Consider the following 23,458-nt stretch of genomic DNA (forward strand, 5'->3'; position numbering starts at 1 on the left):
CATGACTTGGCTTAGTTTGAAGATAAGTATGATAACTACGTTCCGAAGCAAGAGGAAAAACCGCACGCTTTATTGGAATCAATGTATCAAGCGGTATACCCACGTTAACGGCGCACTGCGCCAAGGCTCTGTGTGTTTAAAAAGGGTGCCGAAACGTTGAATGTATGTTTCGCAGTGCACAAAGGCAGGTAGGGCCTACATGGACACGGAATTCAGTGCTATGCACGATATGGTAATGTACGCGAGAAAAAAATAACAATGTTTAATTCCGCTGATAGTTCTTTAGTGCACCTTCCACTTCTATACTGTTTATAAAAATAAGCAGATATACAAAACGAAGAAGTTCATGTGCCGCACAAAAACGAATGCTTGTGCAGTGAATTGTCTTCTGTAAAATACGATCCGATAAATCACAAATACGGTAGAACCTTATGCCGAAACTGCCAATGTGCACCAGCATTTGAGCTAAAAAAATATCGCTCGAAGCATGAAACACTAGTTAAGTGAACAAAAGAGATACATTTCTTTTAAATTTTTAAATTAGGGACCGCCGTAGTCGCAGCTATACCATCTGTCGCAAGAGTTTTCAGATCTACACGCCCGTGCCCTTGAATTGAAAACCGTTTAATAGAGCGAGATATGACTGAAAAGTTTGTTGCGTGGACGAGTGCGGCAGTCGATTGGTCGTGGTCGCCGCGTTGGCCACCGCTACCAGTCCTTGCTGGCGTTCAAGGTCATCGCGCTGAGCATCTCATTGCTCTTTCGAGGGGTTGGGTATGGGGTCTAGGCAGAGATTGAACTGGCGTGCTCCGACCATGCGGTACAAGTCAGCTGCCTCTCCACAATGGGTGCACAGCGGGGTGTGTAGCATCCGGTACCACAGTTTAGATGGTGTAGGGAAAGTGCTTGTCTGTCGTCCTAGTGCTTTGTGTGACGTGGGGCACGTTTGCCCAACTTTTCTAAAGTGTGCCAAACGGTCGGCATATGACATTCAGACAACTAAGTCCTTACACTCTGCACTGTCACCTGGGGGAGAAGCCCGGTGAAGTATAGTTCGGGAATGCCTGTTGTGCCCGCTCATAACGCCCACAGTCGAGCCCATTTATAACGCCTACAGTTATAACGAACAATCACTTATAGCGAACGAGGTCGGTGTTACCGTCAGAATATGTATTATGGCTATGGCACTGCGTTTCGGATAAAACGAACAACCGTGACCGCACCCCTGGGTTAAAACGAACGCTCGAGGAGGCGCCCGTAAACTCGTTTCCGAAGTAGAAAAACTCACGCTTCCAGCAAGCACGGAGACCGAAGAGCGCCTCTCATGCCCCGTGACACCGCGCTGACAGAACATGTCAACCCCCCCCCCCCCCCCCCCCGCCACCCAAAAAATTAATAAATAAAAAGGCGGCATTGTAACGAACGCACGGGCCAACTATAAACTTTTACGACATGTTAGCACTTTTTCTCGTCAAAAATGTAGCGACGTCGCATTGATAATCTTGTTTGAAGGGCCAGCGACTACTGTAGCGGCTATAGGCTCTGCTTGGGATAGTGCGTGTTTAATGAAAGGAAAAGAAAATACCACCACAAAAGACCAGCGAATTCACCTGAACTGCTATAGCGCAGGGCTGGGGAGGAAAATAGGAAGAAAAGGTATAAACACAGGTTTTCGCTCAATGGGGCAAGCAAGGTTCACGCCTTAATACAACGCAGAAACTATGTTGGCATACGCGGTATGCCGACTGAGATCGGCCCAAGCGAGCCGCTTGGTTTCAAAACTCACAAATTCGTCCCTCGTTCGCTTGACTTTTATGTGGTACCGACCAAACCTGCCGGTATTCCAAAGGCGCTGCTATGCACAGCGTGTGTACGAGAGCAGACGACGCAGCAGTCCGTGTGTCCCTACTTTTGCGGCGCACGTGACCAGGGTTGCTGTTCTTCCCTGGTTGTGACGTCAAAGCACACCCTGGTGCTCAGAAACCGAAACCGAAATCGCTCAATAGAAATAACGTAACAAGTTATTTACAACGCGTATATAAATCGCGAATCGTGTATCACGCGTCCCGGGGCATTACCGCAACGTTTTAAACAAAGAACGTGCCAGCCGAAAATTTGGTGTCTCCACCCCTTTTAGGAGAAGTACAGTGTCCTGATTCCCCCAAGCACTTACCCCCCTCCCTCAGAGCAATGTTGGAGGAAGTGTTCCTTAGAAGGATTAGGGCTGGGGCGGCCCTTACCCCGTCGGTGACGTGCCGATGGGGCTCTCAATAAGGAACAGTCCCTGGCACATGTCCTAAATGTTCCACGCCCATCGCCGACGGGTATGGTAGCCACCTGCTGTGGATGTGCCCCGGAACAAGAGCTTCAAGAACAAGATGGCGACGGGAAGTTGGTCTAACGGCTGCCAGGGAGGAAGACTTCACCCTGTGGCTGACTGATAACACTAAGAGGCGGAGCCTGCTCAGTTTTATGGGTGAAAATAGCCTACACGACCTTCCACAGCATACTAACTGACTGGCCCATCTTATGCCACAGGCAGTTTCTGGAAATAATAAAAACAAACTCTGACTAGGTACCAATACGGTACAGTCCATTTTGTTGCGCAATCGTATACCAAAGTTGTGTACTTTAAAAAATAGTTGTCTGTTTTGCTAAAACCATCAGCTCATTGCAAGAAAAAACTACATCCTGACAATTCGATGAGTCACCTCATTTTTCAAAAGAAATTAATAAATAAAAAATGGCCGTTTACCTGAACTCTACAGGCCTGGCATTAATTTTGTATTTAAAAAGTAAAGTACATGCGTGGCTTATGCTGAAGCGTGCAAGAACCGGCATTAAGGTTCTTGTATTTAGTGAAATTTTTGGGAAGAACGTTGCTCGTCCCCCAGTGCCACAGCTAAACTCGATCGCTTATCTGTCTGCAGTTTGACACATAAAAAAGCGTGTGCTTTCCGTCGGCAGTTTTCTTCGATCCAGAGCAGTGTTGCAGACACTGATCTCCACTCGGTGGCTGGATGCCGCATTCCCGCTTTCTGAAGCGAGCGCTAGTGAAGCCACCGAAAGTTGGGCAGCATGTTCCAGAAGTCCGGTGTCTGCTGTGTGTCGTATTTCTATGAAAAAAGTCGCGTCTTTTGCCCTTTCGTTCTTAGTTTTTTTTTTTTTGCGTTATTCTCGTGTAATGTATGCAGGTATATCAAAGAAATAAGCAAGCTGAACGCAAGAAATGTGAGCATTGCTTGGAGAAACCTGTAATTTCAAAGAAATCGAAGAAAACAGGCATGCAAGTCTCACCCTGCCGCGGCAAAGGGGTGCGTGCATAAAACACAACGTTCTTATCTGGTTCTTGTCTTCCGAGCGTAAAGGAGCAATCAGTGTAATATTTAAACTCTATGGGAGCAATAGTGGAATGAGGATGGCGCTAGGTCACTTTAAAGCTGAATTTTCGCGTAGCTAGCAAAGAAAAGGCAAACTGCAGTTTCAGTTTCGAGTTGCAGGCGTCCGATGTTGCGTTGCATCGATGGCGGGTGATGTTTATCGCTTTAGGATGTCATTCACCTTTCAGACTTGCTTTTAACCTAACTCAATAGCACAGCCAAGTTTCAGCTGCACTGTCCGAAAGAAACGACCGACGAGAAAGACGAATGCTGCAGAGCGCGTGACAATCGCGCTTAGAAGTCAACGGCACCAAGCATCACGAATTAAAACCCATTCAAGCATAATATGGTACAGTAAAAAACAGTACTTGATACACTCTGTCGAAAGAAAAAACATTACTATACCTTTTGGGGGCGCTAATGTGAACCAGTAGAACACCGTCGACACCTCGCCAGATAGTAGTCTTGGTAGCCACGCCCTCGATCCGGTTCGGTCATAATTCGGTAAAGTGGTCGTTGAAAAGTCGGCTACCTGGTGAAGGTTTCCGCCTATTCTTTCTTAAATTTATCGCCAATTTATGGCATAACTTGGGCTTAGAGCGCGGGAACGTACGTAAGTACATCGCAATAAAGAGCAGAGTTGGCGACGCTGGCGCAACGGGAAGACACAGAAGACACGGGAAGACAACGGAAGGGTTGAGCAGACGAGGCTCCGTACGTGCTTTGTGTAGCGACGTTCTGTCGTTTGCTAGTGTCGTCCCATTGCAATATAAATGACCCTTATTTTTGAAACGTCTTTCCCGAAGACTTAGCTGGTCTCCTCGTACAGCTGACGGCGCAACAGGTAGGCACTGTCGTGGAAAAAAGAAAAGAACAGGGAAAAGACGAAATGCTAAGAGGAAAACAAAAACTGAAACTGAAAAACCGTGCTGAGGTCCGATTTCGTGCACTTCCAAAGGCTGACTTATGGGTCGAGGCCGCTTACTTCTGGTAGCTTCACTTTCAGGTGAAGATTAGTGGTTGCGGACCATTTTTTGCATGATTGTAATGTTGTATGCATGGCGGAAGAACGCTCTGGCGCTGCAATCGCTCTATGCATGTGCTAGCTGACGCAATGGCTGACGAGCCAACGGAAGACCAAGGCAAGCCAAGATCGCTAAGGATTTGGTCAAAAATGGCAGTGCTTCATAAAGTTCTTCTCGCGTGGTTTTTGTTCACCGTTTTTCTCGTACTGCTTGCGCTCAGACTGGACGAGAAGACGGACTGGAATTGGTTCATCGTGTTTGTTCCCATGTGGGCGTTTGACATCAAGCTTTTTCTTTATCTGACCATACGCCTGATGAAGTCGTGCAAGCGACGACACGATAACTCGCGCGAGATACGGCGGAGGCTGTGGGCTCTGTGCTGCCTGCTCCTGAAGTCTGCTTTTCAAATATGCCTCTGCACGCGACTGCAGTACACTTCAAGCTTTCCGTGGGTGTTCGTGGCCCTGCCGCTGTGGATTCTCCTGCTTGGTGTCTCGTGCAATGTGCTCGTGCATCTGATATCTCAAAGTTGACCCGTGCTGCGGAGAGACGGTGCCGTCGAACTCCTTAGTTACAGAATGTCTGGCTTATAAATTCATCTCTTCATCAGTTCGCTGGATCGCAGCCGTCGAACTCTGGCTGGCTTGCCGAGAGCTCGTGATGGTGAAGCGGGAAGTTTTTGTTCAGATGACCGCATGGTGACGGCGTGACAGGTCTCTCCGCGACGGAGCAAATGACGAAGCGTGCAATCGCAGGAATCAACCGCGAGCAGGTCTCGCGGCGTCTTCTTTCTCCGTTTGTTTTATTTGTGATTAGCGCCGGATGGAGTCTGGATTCTGCGCAAGTAACAGCATGGGATGTGCAAAGTTGGTCTTGCCTCCTGGAGCGTGTGCTTACGGTGCTTGAACGTTTGCCCCCGAAGTGAAACCGACGCGACTACTGTGCTGATTTCCATGAAAGACTGGGCGACTCGGCTCGTGGACGCTGACGCTTGGTTGGCTCAGCAACGTTCCATGGTCGTTGTGCTCCGTGGCGCGAGCTCTCTGGCAGTGCTAGGGAATCAGACAAGCGCATCATTTTCCGCCCAGGGTGCTGACCTATGGATATTCTTGGACCGATGTAATGAATGTTCTAGTCATCTTGAAAGGCTGCTTTTTACTGAGTGGTCACATTTTTATCTTCACTCACACTTGAATGTAAGTAAAATTCGTATAGAGGTATTGGTGCAGTCATCATTGCTGCATTTGCTGTTGCACTTCACTGCGGTCAAGGTGGCATAGGACCTTTTATACGGCTTGGCATAATGGTTCGAGCTGCATTGACGTAGTGAATTCAGTATTGTTCCGAGCACTAAGTATGAAACAGGTACAGGCTCAGGTGAGAAAACAGTATAGCACAAGATGCTATACTGCTTCATGGTCTCCACTCCTAGCTGCAGACTTAATGCTGACAGCTGTCAGAACTTTACACAACTGTTTTATCAGTGTAGTGTAAAAATCCACCGGCAGCGTGTACAGCCTGCTTGAGAGTGCAGGGCTGTCAGATTCCTTATCCGCGGGTGAACGCTTTCAAGCTACATTATGGGCTTTTTGTGCCCGCTGGCATTTCCTTTGCTGCTAGAAATTCTACATGCTAGGCGTTTCAGCTAGCCTCAGATAAACCCACCCTGCTAGTGTGCTTTTGATGTCTTCGGGGGGATGTTGCACTGCACTGCAATACTTACACTCAGATTTCAAAAATGAAAGAGCAGCTCGGCAAAGGAGCACCATCATGGCTAACACCACGGCTAACGTGTTTGGTCTGCAAGAGGAACGTTCAAAGAACCCATTTTCCCGAACCATTTCACCCCTTGCGTGGAACTACCATGGCAGAAAGTAGCAACAAAAACAAAGGTGGGAGAAATGCCATGCCTAACACATGGTTACAGCAGGCATAAACCAGTTGAAGACAAAAATGAAGGGGTGAAACACGAAGAAAATTTTCAAAGAAAATTTAATTAGAAAAAAGTTAACTGGGACACACAATCCATTGTGTTGGCAAAGTTATCATTAACAGCTATTGATGCCTTTACCAGAAGGGAATGCTCCAATCTGGTGAAATCACTCCCCTCCAGCCAATGGCAATGCTTCAGTCTGGTGATGTCGCTTTCCTTCAGCCAATGAGTGAATTTTATGACCAACGACGCATTTTGGCCCCATGAGGCTTCTAATGGTATCGCATTAAAAGTGCAGGCACAAAATAAAAAGGTGCTAAGGGTGAACAAAGCAGGGTAGAAGAGCCCCGGTGAAAGCGTTCACTGAAAGAACGAGGCAGGATTTCTGCTGTGCTCCAAAGGCCTGGGAATGCTAGCTGGTTGCTGGCAGGAGGTGCAATCTATAAATGGGAGGAAGAAAAGAAAATTACAGTAAAAGAACAGGCGAGAAACAAAGGGCAGGTATTGCCAGTGGGAAACAGGAAAAGGTGGCCATAGCAGAATGGGGAGAGATTTGAAGCACTGTGCAACAGAACTAGCAGGAGAAAGACTGCCTGTGAAAAGCAGCAAGGGCAAGCAGAGTTGTAGAGAAACAGGGAAGTTAAGCATCAGGTCGGGGGAAAATTTCGTACCGAATGGAAAACTGGTGGTGTACCCAGCGACACTGGCAATTGAACCCCACTCCTCCCACACACAAGGTGGATGCTCGGACTACTAAGCCACCACCGCAGTTTATGCCTAGAATTGTCAAACTGCAAGCACAAGATAAAAAGCATCTATATGTAAAATAAACGAACTGCACTGCACATGGATATTTTAAATGCTGTACCCAAATGAAACTGACGGGACAGGGATGTATACACTGCAGGCACTTAGCATGCTTTCTGCAAAAGCTGCAGCACCTGTAAATGTTTGTGCAGGTACCAATGACCAGTCACACAGGCAGTGCATGTTTAAAGAGCGTTTATTTGGCTAGAGCAACAGAAAGGAGCAGCTTCCGTCCAACAGCAACGATCGCACAGATGGCAAGCAGACACACCTTTAACCCGTAGGGCCACAATGTGCCACAGAATGCAATGCACCAATTACAGGGCTTGTTCGCAACCTTGAATCTCTGAGGCCATTCATTTGCACATAAATAAGGTATATCGAGGAATTCAACTCCCTTGCTACCTCTGTACACGCAGGGGTCACCATCGACACGCGCCAACAACCATGTCAGTACGACTCGAGACAAGAAGATGGTCATGCTTGTGACACTGTATGCGCATTGGCAAGTCAAGTGTGTGAAACCACTGTACCCGAGCACACAATTTCTCTTTTTGAAGTAACTTGGCTCACACGAGAGGAAAAAAAAAAAGCTGCGTGATGCACTCTACCACTGCGAACAGAGAGGAACCTGCCAATAAGCACCACGCGTCACTGGCAAAATCTTTCTCGAGAGCAGCAGCTTTTCTATACCTGTTGAACAGCTGCGCTTCCCTTCAACATGCCAACCCCCTTGCAATATATTTTGGCAATGGCAACAAATGTCTGACACTACTGTCTTTACAGCTAAAAAAAGAAATCAATGCTGCCATAGGCTTCCAGATGCTGCCCACTAAAATGAGAGGATGTTCTCCGAGACAGCACCCTACACCTAGGCTAGCCACTACACCACAGAAAAAAAAAAAGTTTTCAGATTTTAAACCTTGCAACAATTTCTGCAAGGGGGCAACATGCCAGGCATGAAAGTGCAAGTCTGGTTGAAAGACACTTTTTTAATGGCTGCAATCTACTGTCAGCACGAAGCAAATGGTGCCCAAGGTCTGAGTATGTCTGATGGACGAAGCAGCATCTTGACTGAATACTCTCCCACAAAAACTCGCAGGCATTCCCTTCCCACGCACACACCGGTTCTGATGGCCACTGGCGCACTCACGGGGAGGCACGCGGGGCCCAGATCAAAGTTATGTACATCTTTGAAACTTTCAGGCAAGGTAGCTTGGTAGCTCGAAGAAGTCTGTGACAGCTCTTTTAATCAGGACCGCACCTTGCGCGACACTGTGTCGCTAAAATGTCCTCCCGACAATGAGATGTGCGTTCAAAGAAGCACCACCATAGCCACAATACTACCTCGGTGTGTCCGTGCACGTGTGTGTGTGTGTGTAAGCACCAGAATACATTTAACAACACTTGCGACAGCAAGCAACATTGCGGGTGAAAACCCAATCCTGAAAATTGGATTACGCATCAATACTCCATGTGAATGTAGCCTACAAAAAGGAAATGAAAAGAAAGAAACACTGCTCCACCAGGGAGCCTTTCAAATTCCTTTGCAACTCAAAAATGAAGTAACATCAAACTCTGTCCACCAGAACAAAGATTTAAATGTGGTTTCAGTCCACAATAGCAAAGCAGCTTAGACAATATCTCCTGGTACTTCTTGTGACCATAGGTTAACATCTCACCTGTTCGTGTACTTGGTACAACAGATAAAGAGGATGTGCTACCACAGTGAATACAACAGCAGTTCCCCCAGGACCCATTCAAGACAAAAAAAAAAGCATTCATAACAAAACATAAGCAGGAAATAGGAGAACTGATACCTAATTAGTATTTATGGAAGACAGTAAAAATGAAACGTCTAAGCTTTAATCATGGGAGCATGAGCGGAACTGAAGTGCAGCAGGCTCGACAATTTTAACGATCACCAGCATGGCCTAAAAAGCAGGAATGACACATAGTAAGTTGCAGGCACTTCGAAGCTGTTGAAATGTTGGCGCTTTCTTCACGGGGAACAGAACACCGGTAAGCTTAGCTTTTCTAAAATGACACCAATGCAGGCTGCTGCAAAAATGTTACCTGTAAAGCAATAATAAAAGTACTTCAGTTAGGCACTGGAGAGAAGTAATGGCTGCCAGAATATGCCCATTATCATGTTTTCCTGGAAAACTTACAAATATTAAACAACGATGCGGTTGACGGGCCCACCCACCATTACAGTAAGCAATGATTTGGACACCACCTCTGATCTTCTACATTCGCTATTCTTCACAAGGGCCTTGTTACGTCTCCCTTCTCTAGAATGAGGACAAAGTCGGGCAAGATGTGCAAAAGCTATTTTTAACTCTCCAGCACAATATTAGAGTATCTCGAACCGCTTGGCCAGTTTCCCTTAAGCATCAGGATTTAGTTATTCACAAGTTAAGGCCTCCCAGTACACATAACTTTTTCTTGTGTTATTCCAAGGCTAACGGTAAGGGAGGGGCTCAAAGAAAGCAGGGAAAAAAGAAGTATAGAATGGCCAAACTACCAACAGCTCAAGCCTGATAACTTCGGCCATTGTGTACAGCTCAGTCTTCATTTCACTCTCCCATGAAATGAATGCCACTTTCATATACAGTGGGTACAGATCACAAAAAGCAAAACCAATGTACATACCCATATATATATATATATATATAGCATACACCCACGTTTTAAAGCTCGGACACCTAGGTGGATATGCACATATACACAGTACATACGCACAGAACTGAAACGCCTGTAGTCAGTGGTATTCAAGTGGCATGTCTGTGTACACCACGCCATATGCTGCTGCAGTTTTGGTGCGCTACTCAGAAACAGTTCACAGGAGGCATTTCTGTACACGCGCGTAGCTACTCGGGTCAAAAATGAAAAACAGCAAAAACAGATGTCACAGCTACTGCAAATGAGAGGGACACACCCACACGCACACATATACTCCCCACTTACATTATCGTACTCTGTCTAAACAAACAAGAAGAGACAGCCACGTGCAGTTTACAGTATATAGCAGCATGTCATAAGCAGGCACACTCCTCCATGTAAGTCACCTCCCCATCATGGAAGTGAACCAGTCCCACTGGCCATCACCACAGAGTTCCCAATGCGTATCTCCAGAACCCAAGTGACAGGGTGCCTTCCTGAACACCACCTAAAAGCTCCAGCACTTGACTAGTGAGTCCAAGAAAAAAAAAAAACAGCAGGACAGCATAGAACAGACTACAAAAGCCGACCCTCGCGAACAGCACCCGAGACGTTGCGCAGTCCTTCAGATTTGGTGAAGTCTATCTCGGCGTATGAAAAGCTGGGCCCTTCCTCAGCTGCTGGGTCGACGACAGTGGTGCGCGGTGAGCGCTGCATGGCGCTCAGGGTTCCGTCTTCGCCGCTGGGTGGAGCGAGGTCCAGCGACGCGTAGTTGAGCACTCGTTCAGCCGGCGCTTCAGCAGCGCCTCCTTTGAGAGAAATATTCTCATAGTTGGCCTCTGGAGGTATCTGCGGGGGCACTCCGGTGGCAGACGCATCCATGGAGCCCCTTGGCTGCATGTACGATGACTCGGCGACAGCAAGTGGTGCCCCCCTGGAGACACCTGCAACCTCTGTTGGCGGCTTTGAGTACGTGCTCCACGAAGAGGAGCCGTTGGTACTGGACATTGTAGTCGGTGTAGAAGCTTCAACGCTGCTGGGCACTGGCATCTTCACGGGCTGCGTCCACTGCCATGTCTTGCTCAGGTCTAAGTTGACGTATTCTCCCAGCTGCTGGTTCTCGGGCGAAGCGGGACGTAATGACGAGGCAGTTGCTGAGGCCCCAGAATGGTGGTGCAACCCAGACTTCCCCTTTGGAACGGTGCCATTCGACGTGCTCAAAAAAGCCACGCCCTTCTTGGTCATTTCCGTGGCAACGTACTCGTTTTCCGTTTTCACCTGGCTCACACCATTTGGTGGAGGTGGGCTGGTCACTGCGTTATCCTCTCTCAGCGCTTGTGTTGTGGAGCTCCTTCGAGCCACACCAGAATAGCTGCTGCTGCGGCCACTAGGGTGGTTTTCTTTGCCAATGTCTTCCTTCCGTGGCCTGCTGTTTGAAGGCATGCTCACCTTCCTTTCCGGTGGCTCCGAGTTGGTTGGGCTAGTGACTGAGTGCTGGTAGGCGCTGCTGCCGGCGCCTGAACTGGACTCGGACATAGACATTACCATGTAGTCATCAAAGGCTTTGGAAGTGCAGGGGGTACTCGCAGTGCTCAATTTCCTGACAGCCTCAGCTGCCTCAGTCTGCCTGGTGCTGGCAGGAGGCAAAACACTGCTCTTCTCTGTGGTGGTGGTGGTGGTAGTGGTGCTGCTGCTCTGAATGGGCTCCTTACGGTCATAGTTGATCAACATGAGGTCCTCGCTGTATTTGAGAGCCCGTGGTGCTGGCTGGGAGGTGTCTTCCTGCAGGGTGGGCACACTGGATGACTTCTGGTTGTCCAACCGAGCTGCACTGCTGAGGTCAGCATCAATGTCTTTCTTCTGCCTGCGTCTGATGGCACTCGCCGGCACCTGGCTTCCCATTGAATAGGCACGCGCCCGAGACTGGTCCACATGGCCTGCAAGTGGTGTCTTCTTGACCTGGAACAAACGTGTCATTAAACACTCATTTGTTGATCAACTCGGCCTCGCCTTGCCATCTGCTAGAAACGTTGGTTAACTTGGTAGAATGACTGCCCAAGCTGAATGACACATCCAAGTTGAAACCCGTGACTTGTCAGATTCGTAAACTAAAATGATTTCAAGAGGTTGTAGCTTTTCACTGCAGACGCAGCCAACCTTGCACACAGCAAATGGACTGAGCATGGCACAATCAATTCCCATTGGTCTGACCAGCACAGTACGCTTTTACATACTAACATGCCTGGATTGACCCTGACCCATAGAAGTTCTGACGTGAAGTGGCTGGCACATTGTTGTGCCAGTGCTTATTACTATCCCAGCTGTAATAGAACACCCAATGTGCACATGCTGAGAATAAAAAGTGTCCTGAGCCAGAAGTTTCCTCAGAATCTGTTGTGCCCTTTCATCGCCTTTATTGACTAAAGGCGATTTTCAATTACAGGGTGGCCTGAATGGCCTGAATAATAAAAAATGAAGCTTGTCTGGAAACAAACATAAAAAAGAAAGCAAGATATGTCTGCAACAACACTTGCAGCATAGCCTGATGTGCACTGTGACAACCGCATCTCTTCCATTTGCATTCTGAGCAAGAGTTAGTTGTAAGTGGGCTCAAGTGCATATACCTGCATTCAAGAGCACACTGGCCGAGATTACTCCACTGTTGGAAACCTACTCTGCTTTTTTAGACTGTCCTAAAATTTTGCATCCACAAAATTCAGCAACTGAGGAGGACCAAATAAATTTCAATACCCCAGCCTGACAGGGCAATGCTTCCTGCGTCTGTAGGGATGCTGATACCACATTACTCTCTATATGAGCGTGTGGATAATAGAAAAAAATCCTCCCATGCCATAAAGACAATGCATAGATATTTATGTGCACAAAAATCCCAACTGACTAGAAAGATTTAGAATAGAATAACCCCGTCAGTTAGAGGGATAACGAAATAGTGGGGTGCCAGTGCGCATGTACAGAACGCTAATGACCATTGGGTCCTTGCCCACTAACCCAAAAGCAGCGAATTAGCACGGCCCTCCCCTCAAATGCCAGACAGGGTTGGGCAACGTGGTGCATCCGGCGAAGCGCAGGCTGCTCGCCTCACCACCAATTCACTGTGTCTCGCGATCACGGCGAATGAATGGTTTACAAAGCTCTTCATTTGTCTAAAGATGCACACACAATAAAGCTGTACCAATAAAAAACCACAAATTTCAACATTTCTGAATTTTCAAAGCTGCTAGGCTGAGTGAGTAAGCGTTGTTTGATCGCCTTGGAGATAAGTCAGAAAGCGTAGAATGTCCAAACAGGCTGCTGTTGCTCACTTCAAAAACAGGTTACAAACAACTGAATCTCATGTAACACATTCTGTTTATTATTACTGTATTTCGGTTCTACTAATGTAAATAGAAATGCAAAAAAAAAAAATTAACTTTAAACTTCCAGGGTGTTTCCCTTTTCAGCTGAAATGGCATGGCAGGCTGCTACATAATCCAGATGCGGCTGGCCCCCTATCCTAACGCTCTTGTGAATACATGCCGCAACGTCGCCACATGCGGTGCGGATAGTGGGCCCCTAAGCTCTGGTCACCAATTCTAATACCCTCTTCAAACAAAATATTGAGCCAGGCAGTGTCCTACAAGGCTTCTCACTGACCCAGCCCTCTTTATAATAAATACATCATAGCTGAATTTAAGTTGTACGGCTTACAAATTGCCACAGCATTACTTACCCGTGAAGAAACATAAAACAACAGAACAATGGCGCCACTAAAAACAAGCTACTGTGAGCACTGCTACTGCGTCGACACAATGCAGAGATTCTATTCACTCATACCTGCTGCCTGCTTCCAATTGAGTAAGCACGCACGGGCTTGATGTAAGAAACATCATCATCCGATGGAGAGAAGTAGGACTTGACCTGCATTAAAGAGCATGCATAGCTTCAGTTTAAGTCAACCATCATGACGTATTCTGGGTATGGTACATGAGGGTTTAATGTCCAAAAGCTGTACGTGAGCTATAAGATGCTGCAGAAGAAGGCTCTGGATCACTTGCGGTTCCTTACTGTGCCCTGACATAGCACAGCACACAGGCACTTCTTAATTTTGTTTCCATCGAAATACAGTCACAGTGGCTGGGATTCTATTCTGCATACTTGGCTCAGCACCCGTACGCCACAGGTAGTAATCTACTGCAATGAGTCATGAATCGCAGGCTAATCTCAACAAACATTATGGCTTTTTACTAGCATATGAAACAGCACTTGCACTTGGAGATGTGCTATATTAAAATTCTGATGCACAGGAATAGCTGCTATATGTTATTCTAACCAAAAAGGTCACAATGAAGACCAAAGTTCCAAGCTGCTACAATATTCTGATGAGGCTATCAGTTAGAGTGCCATTTAGGTTCCCTGGGCCCAAGACACTGAATTCAACACAGCTGGTATGCCTAACTGAGTACACTGAAATATGCTTTGAGTGCTCAAATTTGAATCATCTACTTTTCAGGTGTGCAGTTAAACCTGGATAAAAACCAAATTGCAAAAAAGTCTGGGATCTGTCGTTACATCCAGGCTTTCGTTACACACACTTTTCGCAAGCAGACTCGAAAGGATGATACAGTAGTGCAGAACGGAAACCAAAATATGAAATAAATTAGGTGAAATCACCTTTAAAATGCCTACAGAAAACCCCGGTACTTCCAAGTCATAAATGCCGCCGCGGTGGCTAAATGGTTATGGCGCTCGGCTGCTGACCCGAAAGACGCGGGTTAGATCCCGGCCATCACAGCTGAATTTCGATGGAGGCGAAATTCTAGAGGCCCGTGTACTGTGCGATGTCAGTGCACGTTAAAGAACCCCAGGTGGTCGAAATTTCCGGAGCCCTTCACTATGGCGTTCCTCATCGCCTGAGTCACTTTGAGACGTTGCTTCCCATAACTCGTCATAAATGCGGAGAAACGTTTCGCGATTGCACTGATAGCATGACTGCGGCAGCAGCTGCCACCAACTCCGCCACGGCTCGCGCAACGCCGCTACAAGTGATGTGGGGAAAGGGGGGTTGCAGGGGCACCGCAGTCGAGCCAGGAGAGTGCGCACTGTTGTGCCACAGCCATTAGATCGGCCGCGGAGGCACCTGTTTCTTCCGCATGTTCCCTCTCTCGCGCTGCCCACTGCTGTTACCCCAGGAAACTGACTTTTCACTTGGCGTTGTCGATGCTCTGCCTCGTGCCTACTCCTGATGCATGAGAGCTATTGGTGCAGAAATCATGTGAGCAACTGTGTAGTGGTAATAGGCGCACACTGCTCGTGCTCTGCATTTTTTGCTATGTCCTATTATTTTTCGCTGCTTCTGAGCGTGAACTGTTGTGCCACGAGGTATGACGTTCCAGAAGTGAAAGGAGTGGAAATGCACTGACGGCGTGTTGTGTCAACTGCGGTCACTCGTTGCAATTGGCGTTCCTCTCACGTCAGTATGTGCTTTATCACCACAGAACTTCCGTGTGGTTCTGCCAAATTTCTAGTAACTCAGCACTAACAGGTAGTTGGCATAGCGATTTCGTTATATCAAAGTCAACTGCTGCAGCACCTTCATTACATGGAGGTCCCAAATACACGCGCTTCAATGGGGGTGGCATTGGGGAATTGAGAAGCTTCGTAATATCAAAGAATTCGCTATATCGAGGTTCGTTACAGCCAGACTTAACTGTATTGAATGAAGTGTACAAGCAACCCTTGCAGCACATGCTGTGATGGCATCCATGAAGACGCACTCGGATTATAAATAGAAGATCGTTAGCAGCTGATTATGGTTCTTTTCAGATATCAGAGAAGTATCAGAACAAAAGCGGTAGCAAATGAAACAAGTGCTAGCAGTCACTTTGACACGGTGTACATTCTGCTGCCATGAAGTACACAACACAAGTACAGGCAGCAAAAACAAACCCATTTGTTGCTGCCGCCATCTTTTTTGTCTGTGTTGTGCACTTCACAGCAGCTGGACCAGAGTTTCACAGAATTACCTAGAGGGAAAAGCGCAACCACTAATTGTGAGAGTTCCTCAAGAGTACTTCATTCATCCCAGGAATGCTGGAAAATACAAACATCACATCTGGCTTAGTTTGTGTTAGAATGAAAATGTGGATTCCGCTGCAGATTCACAGTTGCACCGTGACTGAGGCCATCACACCTTCCAAACAATATTAATTAAAATGCAAAAAAATAGCATATTCTCAGAGTTACAAAGCCTCCACGATGTAGTACATACAGCTTTACAAGATACTAAAGCACACTCTTAGAAGGTTGGCCTCAGAGAAAAGTTGTATTTCTACAGCAGAACCCTCATTTTCGACAAGTTACTGAGACAAGTATGAAGCTGCCCCTTCCCAGCATTCACTCAATGCACTAATGATTACAGCGCCAGTTTTTATTTTCTCTGCGTCACTGTATAGAACAATGACGTCACCAATTCTAAAATGAGCGCACTCACCTTGTCCAAATGAAATCCTTCAAAACTAGCCGAAAGTGGAGAAGCTGAACTTGGCACATCTTGAAGGCTGTGTGCCGAGCACCAACTTCCACTGAAGTCTGTACAGCTTTCTCCAACTGAACAAAAAGAAAAATCATAGAATGCATTAGAGCACATAAAGATGTCAAACAGCTTTGGTGCCAAAGAGTGCAGCAAGGTGCAGCAAATCCTCACGAACTCTACATTGTAGACCTCTAAATATCGATTGTCCAACATTTTCCATGCTGCGCAATAGGCACCACACAATGCCACTGCTATCGAAATTGATTTTGCAGGGAAATCGATGTATCTTGAAATTTCATCTGTGAAAACCCGAAAAATGAGCCATCAGCAAAGCAGTCTATGGTTTGTGCAGCCCTCGAGTAACGGTGCAAACCAACAAGCAAATCCTTGGTGGTGTGCCGCAATGCATGCCACTCTTTGGTGCTCTGCGCTGCTTAGTATTTCGCATGATTCGGGCACTGACAGCAGAGAGCCAAGGCATGCTGCTTCAGTTACCAACTTCGAACCTTGGAGTGAGGACAGGGTCTGGCTTTCAGGGCAATGATGACCGGGCTAAGAAATTGGAGACTCAGTTGACATAGTGTTAGGCCTAGTTAATTCCATTTATAACGTCTTTATTATACTGTTATTTATGAGTGACTACCATGATTCATTCCCATATCTTTTTTTCTTCCTACGCCCAACAACCTTACCACCCTTGTCCCGTGGGGTGCTGGTGGCATTACGTAACATATTTCGTTATATCACATGGGAAGTGAAACAGCCAGCAAGGCTGTGCGAATGCAATGCCCACTGTACATGCACAATGCCTACCAGACTTGGGCAATGATGAAGAAAGGGGAGCCATGTCCATGTACTCGGACATAGGCACCGAGAGAGCTGCTGTGGGGAAGCCAGAGTGCACGACCGTCGGGGACGAACAGGTGGCATGGCTCACTGGCCGCACAGTTGTGCAGGCAGCTGCAGCTGCCCCCTGAGGCTCCATCGACAGGTACCCCATGTCGGTTGATGACGGCACCGTAGTTTTCTCCAGTGAACTGCTCAGGCTCATTGAGCCCACAGGGCTCATGGGAATGTAGCCATCGCCTACGAAGGAGATCACAAAGTAGCACTACACAAAATCAGAAAGCAGCCAATGTGGCAGATGCTCAGCATGCAAAAGAAAAGGGGGGAAAGAAAGGAAAACCAAATCCTCATTTCAAAGTAATTTCATCAGACATGAAATGACATCAAGTCAATCCAGGTAACCATTGTCATTATGGTTAAGTACAAAGTATTGACACTTTATGGTATAATTAAGATGAATTAGGCTTGTGCAAATAGAGGTTTGTTGGCCTGAAGCAAATAGTAATTTTCATCAAATAATTTCGAATACTTCTGGCACACAAAAAATGCTGAAGGGCATAAGAGGCATTTTCAAAACCATGTATTTTTTGAATACACGAGGCCATTACGTGAAAAAAAGAGAAAATGCATTGAAGCTTTGTCGCACTCATTGAAGCTGCGTCAACTTCCTGCAAAAATGGCCACCAGAAATTGGGGAAGCTGACCTGTATAAGGTGCTGACAGGTCTGTGGGGTATGGGACCTATATGTGGGGCTGCTCTTAATTGCAATTGTGTCATTGAGCAGCTGTTGCTTTTAAGTGGTGACTGTATGACACCTGCTAAGTAAGTGTATGCAATGCATGCCCAGTGCCACCCCGCGCCAGGCGTTGGAAAGGAACGCCCATCTCCACAGGTCTCGTGCTAGCTCCCCTTCATGCTCGCATCGTATCGCTGATTTAGCGAAGTTCAAGCGGAGAAGAAAGACTGGCTGCGGAACCCGCAGTCAGCTCAGACTTGTTCCGCAGAAGTCAAGGGAGCCGTGCGTCCTTTGATTAGAGAGATTTAGCACAGCACGATCCACTTCTGCGGGAAGACTATGTGCATGCGCAGACTGCCTTGAGGATGCCCCAAGGCACCAGGTGCAAGCCAGCTGTTTGCACGCCAGTCCCGTCCGGGCCAATCCTCGCATGCATACTGGTGGCGCATGGAAACAGATCACACTATGCTAAATCTCTTCACCGATGCACACAGCCGTGCTGGTTATGGCATGTGCGCTCAACGGGTAGCGTGGCCGCAGACACTTGGCAGGTGCAGATTTGGGTGCCCCGCTTCTGCTTGCTCACGTCTGTTGCCTCGAGCATGCGCAGACCGACCCCAACATATGCGTGGGAGTGCAGGCATGTGCTTTGGTTTCGTGCATGTGCCACGGTGCCACCCTACAGGAATGTATGCTGGACCGAAACCACACGCAGCAAGAGTTCCAAAAACATCATCTGCTCGAGAAGAATACTTTGAAATTTTGAATATCAAACATTTGGATCGAATCGAAAAGCAAATTCTTTACTATTTGACCGAATATTCGCACATGCCTAAAATGGATACTTCCTCAGGGTATTAGTACAGTAGTTTTTCGGTGATATGAACAAGGTTGATTCGAACTCATAAAATTTCCTGGCTGAAATGTGTTACCTATCATGCGCAAACTTTCAAGTGTTCCAAACACTCTCCTGCACCCACAGGGATGATACAATCATGGGTGCCACGACCGAATGCTTGAAGCTGCAATCGCCAGCCATGCAGTATGCTCACGTCAGTATACTCCACAAGTGCTCAATCAATGATGATGAGCAGCCAGTCCTAAATAAACCTCATCGGTTGTAAATAGATTTTCATGAACACATGCTCCAGCACATGTTTTGTTCCCTTTTCGATTATACATATGAATTTAATGCAATAAGAATTTTTTTTTTAGTCCCACAAAATTTGCATCAGCGAGATTCTACTGTACATGCTATTACACAGCAGGGAGCCACCCTTTCCATAGCTGACCAATACCCAGCTTCTTCATTCAAAACCCATGTGCTCTACATATGAGAACTATTTATTGCCTATTGTAAAGCATTTAAGTTTTAACAGCTAATGTGTGGCATTAACATCTAATGCAGTAAAAAAAAAGGTAGGGAAGAACAGAGGAAAATCTCATGTCAATATTGCTTTGGGCCAACCCAAAGTGCCTACTAGGTTGGTGGGGTGCTACATGATGGAATGTGTACAGTATAATGTCAAACGCGTGTAAGCGCCACATTTTTTTTTCCAGATTTGAGGGTCAATATTCGGGGTGCGGCCCATACACGCGATTTCTGAAAAAAAAAAAAAAATAAAGTACAAACACACCAATCAGGAAATTAGAGGCATTAATTCTACGTTCAATCGCCACTCGCGGTGTATTGCGACTCCGAGCTGGTGCTGTGCTTTTTAAGTTCTAGCCACCCTAGCTGTGCTCTCTGGTTGCTCTGGTGCACGCTCATCCCACAAGGAGTCGCGCAGCGCGTCCGCTGTCAACGCGTAGCTGTTGAGCAGCTCTTCTTCCAGTTCGGGAAACTAGCACAGCTTGCCTTGGAAAGCGCGCTTTTTGCAGCTTGTGTTCCTCAAAGCATCCTTTTGGTTCCACCATCGTCGGATGCACTTCTCGGCCACGTCAAATTTCCTGCCTGCCGCACGCTTGCCGTGTTCGACAGCAAACACCCAGCCATGTAGCTATTAAGGTGCTTGCCCATCGTGCTAAAACTGCTAAAACTATAACGCTCGGCAGCAGCAAGCGAAAGCCACAACTATGGTGAAACATAACTCCCGTGCCTTTGACAGCCACAAAAAGCTGGAGCTAGTGATACTGATGCCGATATGGATAGCGGGAGCCAGCAGCGGAGGAAAAAAGTTGACGATGATAATGAGCCGCGGCCTCTGACGCCATCCGTGGGCGGCACCTGGAAGCTTCTGTGCGCATGCGTCGCCTCCGTGATCAAGAGCACCGATGCTCGCAGCCGGAGCCGATCTCGGAGGCCACGGCACGTGCATTTCGAAGGCTATACTCGCGTGGGTCATGTGGAAAGTTTGGGTGCGGCCCTTACAGGGATATTTTTTTCTAATATTTCCTTCTGGAAAATGGGTGCAGCCCATACACGGGTGCGGCCCTTGCACGCGTTTATACCGTAACCTCCATGTGCTTTTTACGAAATAAGGTGAAGAAATCCACTATCCGAGAAAACGTATGATCCAAATGCCTACCATGCTGGAAAATGTAACTGCTGACTGAGGTACAGGTAATTTACTTACACTTTCACTTAGCCTTTCTAGATTTGAACAGCTCACTTTCTAATGCTTGCAGTGTTCAGTCTGCATTTGCGTTGTCCTTAGTAAGAAAGAAACTGCGAAACACATCCGGTCCATCGACAGCATTGGCTAAAGTCCTTCACTCATTGATGCTTCATTCATTACAGTACCGCAGGCAAGAAGCCATGATCGCTGACTGTCACTGCATTCCTGCTTTTCATGCCTTACTCCCCAAACCCAGTCAACTTGTATTTAAGTGCATAGGTGTAGTTTTAAGATGCTTTGTCCCATTGCCCTTAGGCACTGTGAAGAAGCCGCTGCACTTCTCTTTATGCCGTGTCTCCACGGTAACGGCCTGCTCGGATCCTGGTGCATCATTATCATTGTTGGACCTAGGCACCGTTGAGAAGCCACCGCAGCAGGCAACTGCTGCTGCATTGCATCCTTTCATGTCGCGTGCCCTTAGGTTCAGCCTACTCATGTGCGAGCACATCTGCTGTTGGTCACTAAACATATTATACAAGCAGAATTTACCAAAATCTTGAATGCAGCTGCTGGAAAATTACGTTATGCAGGAGCATATTAACCGGAAGAAAAAGAGTAACTCTGTGAAGCCATTTTATTGCCCACAGTTTTGGCTGTATGAACCGAGAGTATGCCAATGAGATTCTACTGTATTTACAAAACCTAGCACACACTTCTATAACCATGCCCTCTATAGAAGCTGAACTAAAATATTGTATGCAAAACCTCACAAAGAAGTTTAAAGTATTGTATTTCAATCAGGAAACAAACCGCGCAAGAAAAAAAAAGGGGGAACCCGAACCACTCTTCAACTGAGCCACATCGTAATGCTGAATTGAGTCTTGCTGTGCCACAGCCGAACATGCAAAGTGCCTTCCAAGGGTTTAAAATGCAGTCGTGCATGGCCTTGTCTACTGCAGGTGCCTAGTGGGTTTTGTAAGCACAGTGATATGACAGACGCCTACACAGAATGACTTCTCTTCACTACAACCTAAACAACAATAAATGTTTGCAGTAATGATCCCGAAACTCTGCTTGACTGGCATTCTTCACTGAATACCAACCACACGACAAAATACAATGCAGGCCATTTCTCGAAATTTGTGAAGAAACAGAGAAAGTACAGTGCATTTTCCAGCCCTTGTAAGACAAAAGTGGGATACATGCCATTTCCTTCAGGTACAGCTGATGCTGGGGACATGGACATCTTCAGATAGTCACTGGACTCAGATATGTTCGTCGGCTGGTGCGTGCTGAGGTTACTACCAAGGGTTGTTGGGCGCGAATAATGGGATCCTTTGCTGCTGCCTATATGTCAGAAATAAAAAAAAAAGCTGCTCAACACAAAACCAAGGCTCCAGCATATGAATATTAGTTGTCACAAGCTTATTATTTAGGCTCACAGGGTGCATGGAACACTTTCACAACTATGTATTTATGCAGAAGCCATAATATGAGCTCACAGGCAAACACGTGGCCACATTGGATACCTGTGAAATTCAACCTCCAGTAGAAATCACACACAAAAGCAGCTCTTGGACAAGGCCTTCTGTCAGACCAGGTTTATGCAGGCTAACACACAGGCAGGCACACAGGCCCTCAAAAAATGGCCAAATGTAACTCTAATGCCTGGCTGCAGACTGACACAATTTGCTATGAGCAATTAACACCTTGGTCAGTTCCGAAATAAGGTATGTAAACAAAAGGTAGGAGAAGAGGCATGAATGGATTTAGGTGTTTAGAGACCCAAAAAGCACTCCCAGAAACCCAAGTGTTCTGCGAAAACCAGTCTGCAGACCCATGAGCTACCCTCAGACATCCCACCTGGTTATGATAGCAGCCTTACATAGTCCAGGCATACAACGAGGACAATTGCAGAACTACACCATTCGCTCAGACATTCTATCTGCACATCTCCAAAACATAACTGCTGACCAGTACCTAACCCAGTAATAATTATTAAAACTAACAGCAATTCAGTTCTGCTTGAGCAATACAGCAAGCACAGTCAAACAGAACGAACCAACAGGTGACGACATCATCAGGTATTCATCGGCAGTAGCTTCTTCCTTGATGGTTGGCTCCTTTGGTCCAGCCATGATGTCCATTGGCAGTGAGTGGCTGTATCGGCTGCAAGCAAAGACATTTGAAATTCCTCAGAGATCAGGCAGACGTTTGAACAGAGCTTAAAAAGATGTGCCGCGACGCTTTTTAATGAAGTTGCAAAATGTTTTCTGGCACAAAAAAGGCCAATCCCCCTTGCTCCATGCCGGATACCCATAGCCCACACAGTGATACACACTTTTAAATATAAGACAGAGCATGGCAGCGTATTGCTTAATTGCACACCGTTTTGTGTTCTGTTTTTTTTTTAACCCACCTGCGACAGCTCCTGAAAATCACCGGATAAATCAGTCCATGATGTCTGACAGAAGGTATTACATAAGATGTGAGATGTGCCACACAAAGCATTGGCACATTTCAAAAGGCAGCAGAAAATGAAAAGCAATCTTTTGAAAAAAAAAAAAAAAAAACAAGGTCCTTAATGAACCTGGAAGATTTATGTTTTGGCTAGCATGTTCACTACAACACAGTCAAAACAAATGGTTCATGCACTGCTTCTGTAAAATGTTGCATGGACCCCTTAAGTGTTTAGAAATTAACAGCACACAGGCATTTTTGCATATAGCATCTCCATTAAAATTCAGACTCACTTGAAGTATTCCGGTTGTCCGTCTGTTTCATCAGCAGAGAGCACACTACTTGTACTGTCAAATGAGCCAACCCTGTAACAAAGGCACTGTTTTCAGCATTCCTAAATTCATAAATCCATCGAAAAAAAAACAAACAAAAAAATACAAAGCGATCACATCGAAATATGAACAGAGTTGGTAGACATATGTAAGAATTTAAACCCTGTAAAATAGTGTAATCTCA

General features: G+C 46.6%; 2 protein-coding genes across 5 annotated transcripts in view; one reads left to right on the top strand and one right to left on the bottom strand.

The window, feature by feature from the left end:
• The first annotated feature begins 4,494 nt into the window (after nucleotides 1–4,494).
• On the top strand, nucleotides 4,495–4,938 carry LOC144097633 (transmembrane protein 60). Its single transcript, XM_077630287.1, has one exon. The coding sequence runs from the start codon at nucleotides 4,495–4,497 to the stop codon at nucleotides 4,936–4,938; it is 444 nt and encodes a 147-aa protein (XP_077486413.1).
• Nucleotides 4,939–7,323: 2,385 nt separating this feature from the next.
• The window catches only part of chico (insulin receptor substrate 1 chico), a 39,333-nt gene continuing 23,198 nt past the window's right edge, over nucleotides 7,324–23,458 (bottom strand). For all 4 annotated transcript variants that reach the window (XM_077631570.1, XM_077631571.1, XM_077631569.1 and 1 more), the window contains 7 exons: nucleotides 23,236–23,307; nucleotides 22,545–22,651; nucleotides 21,689–21,829; nucleotides 17,155–17,427; nucleotides 16,300–16,415; nucleotides 13,644–13,727; nucleotides 7,324–11,768 (listed from right to left, as the gene is read on the bottom strand). In XM_077631570.1, coding sequence (XP_077487696.1) covers nucleotides 10,386–11,768; nucleotides 13,644–13,727; nucleotides 16,300–16,415; nucleotides 17,155–17,427; nucleotides 21,689–21,829; nucleotides 22,545–22,651; nucleotides 23,236–23,307 — 2,176 coding nt within the window. In that variant the 3' untranslated portion in view covers nucleotides 7,324–10,385. The remainder of the gene's footprint in view (nucleotides 11,769–13,643; nucleotides 13,728–16,299; nucleotides 16,416–17,154; nucleotides 17,428–21,688; nucleotides 21,830–22,544; nucleotides 22,652–23,235; nucleotides 23,308–23,458) is intronic.

The sequence above is a fragment of the Amblyomma americanum genome, chromosome 7 (assembly GCF_052857255.1).
Source record: "Amblyomma americanum isolate KBUSLIRL-KWMA chromosome 7, ASM5285725v1, whole genome shotgun sequence".
NCBI classification, from domain to species: Eukaryota; Metazoa; Arthropoda; class Arachnida; order Ixodida; family Ixodidae; genus Amblyomma; species Amblyomma americanum.

Bases quoted from the DNA above. Each gene is read 5' to 3' on its own strand.
- LOC144097633 (XM_077630287.1), top strand. From the start codon at position 4,495: ATGGCTGACGAGCCAACGGAAGACCAAGGCAAGCCAAGATCGCTAAGG.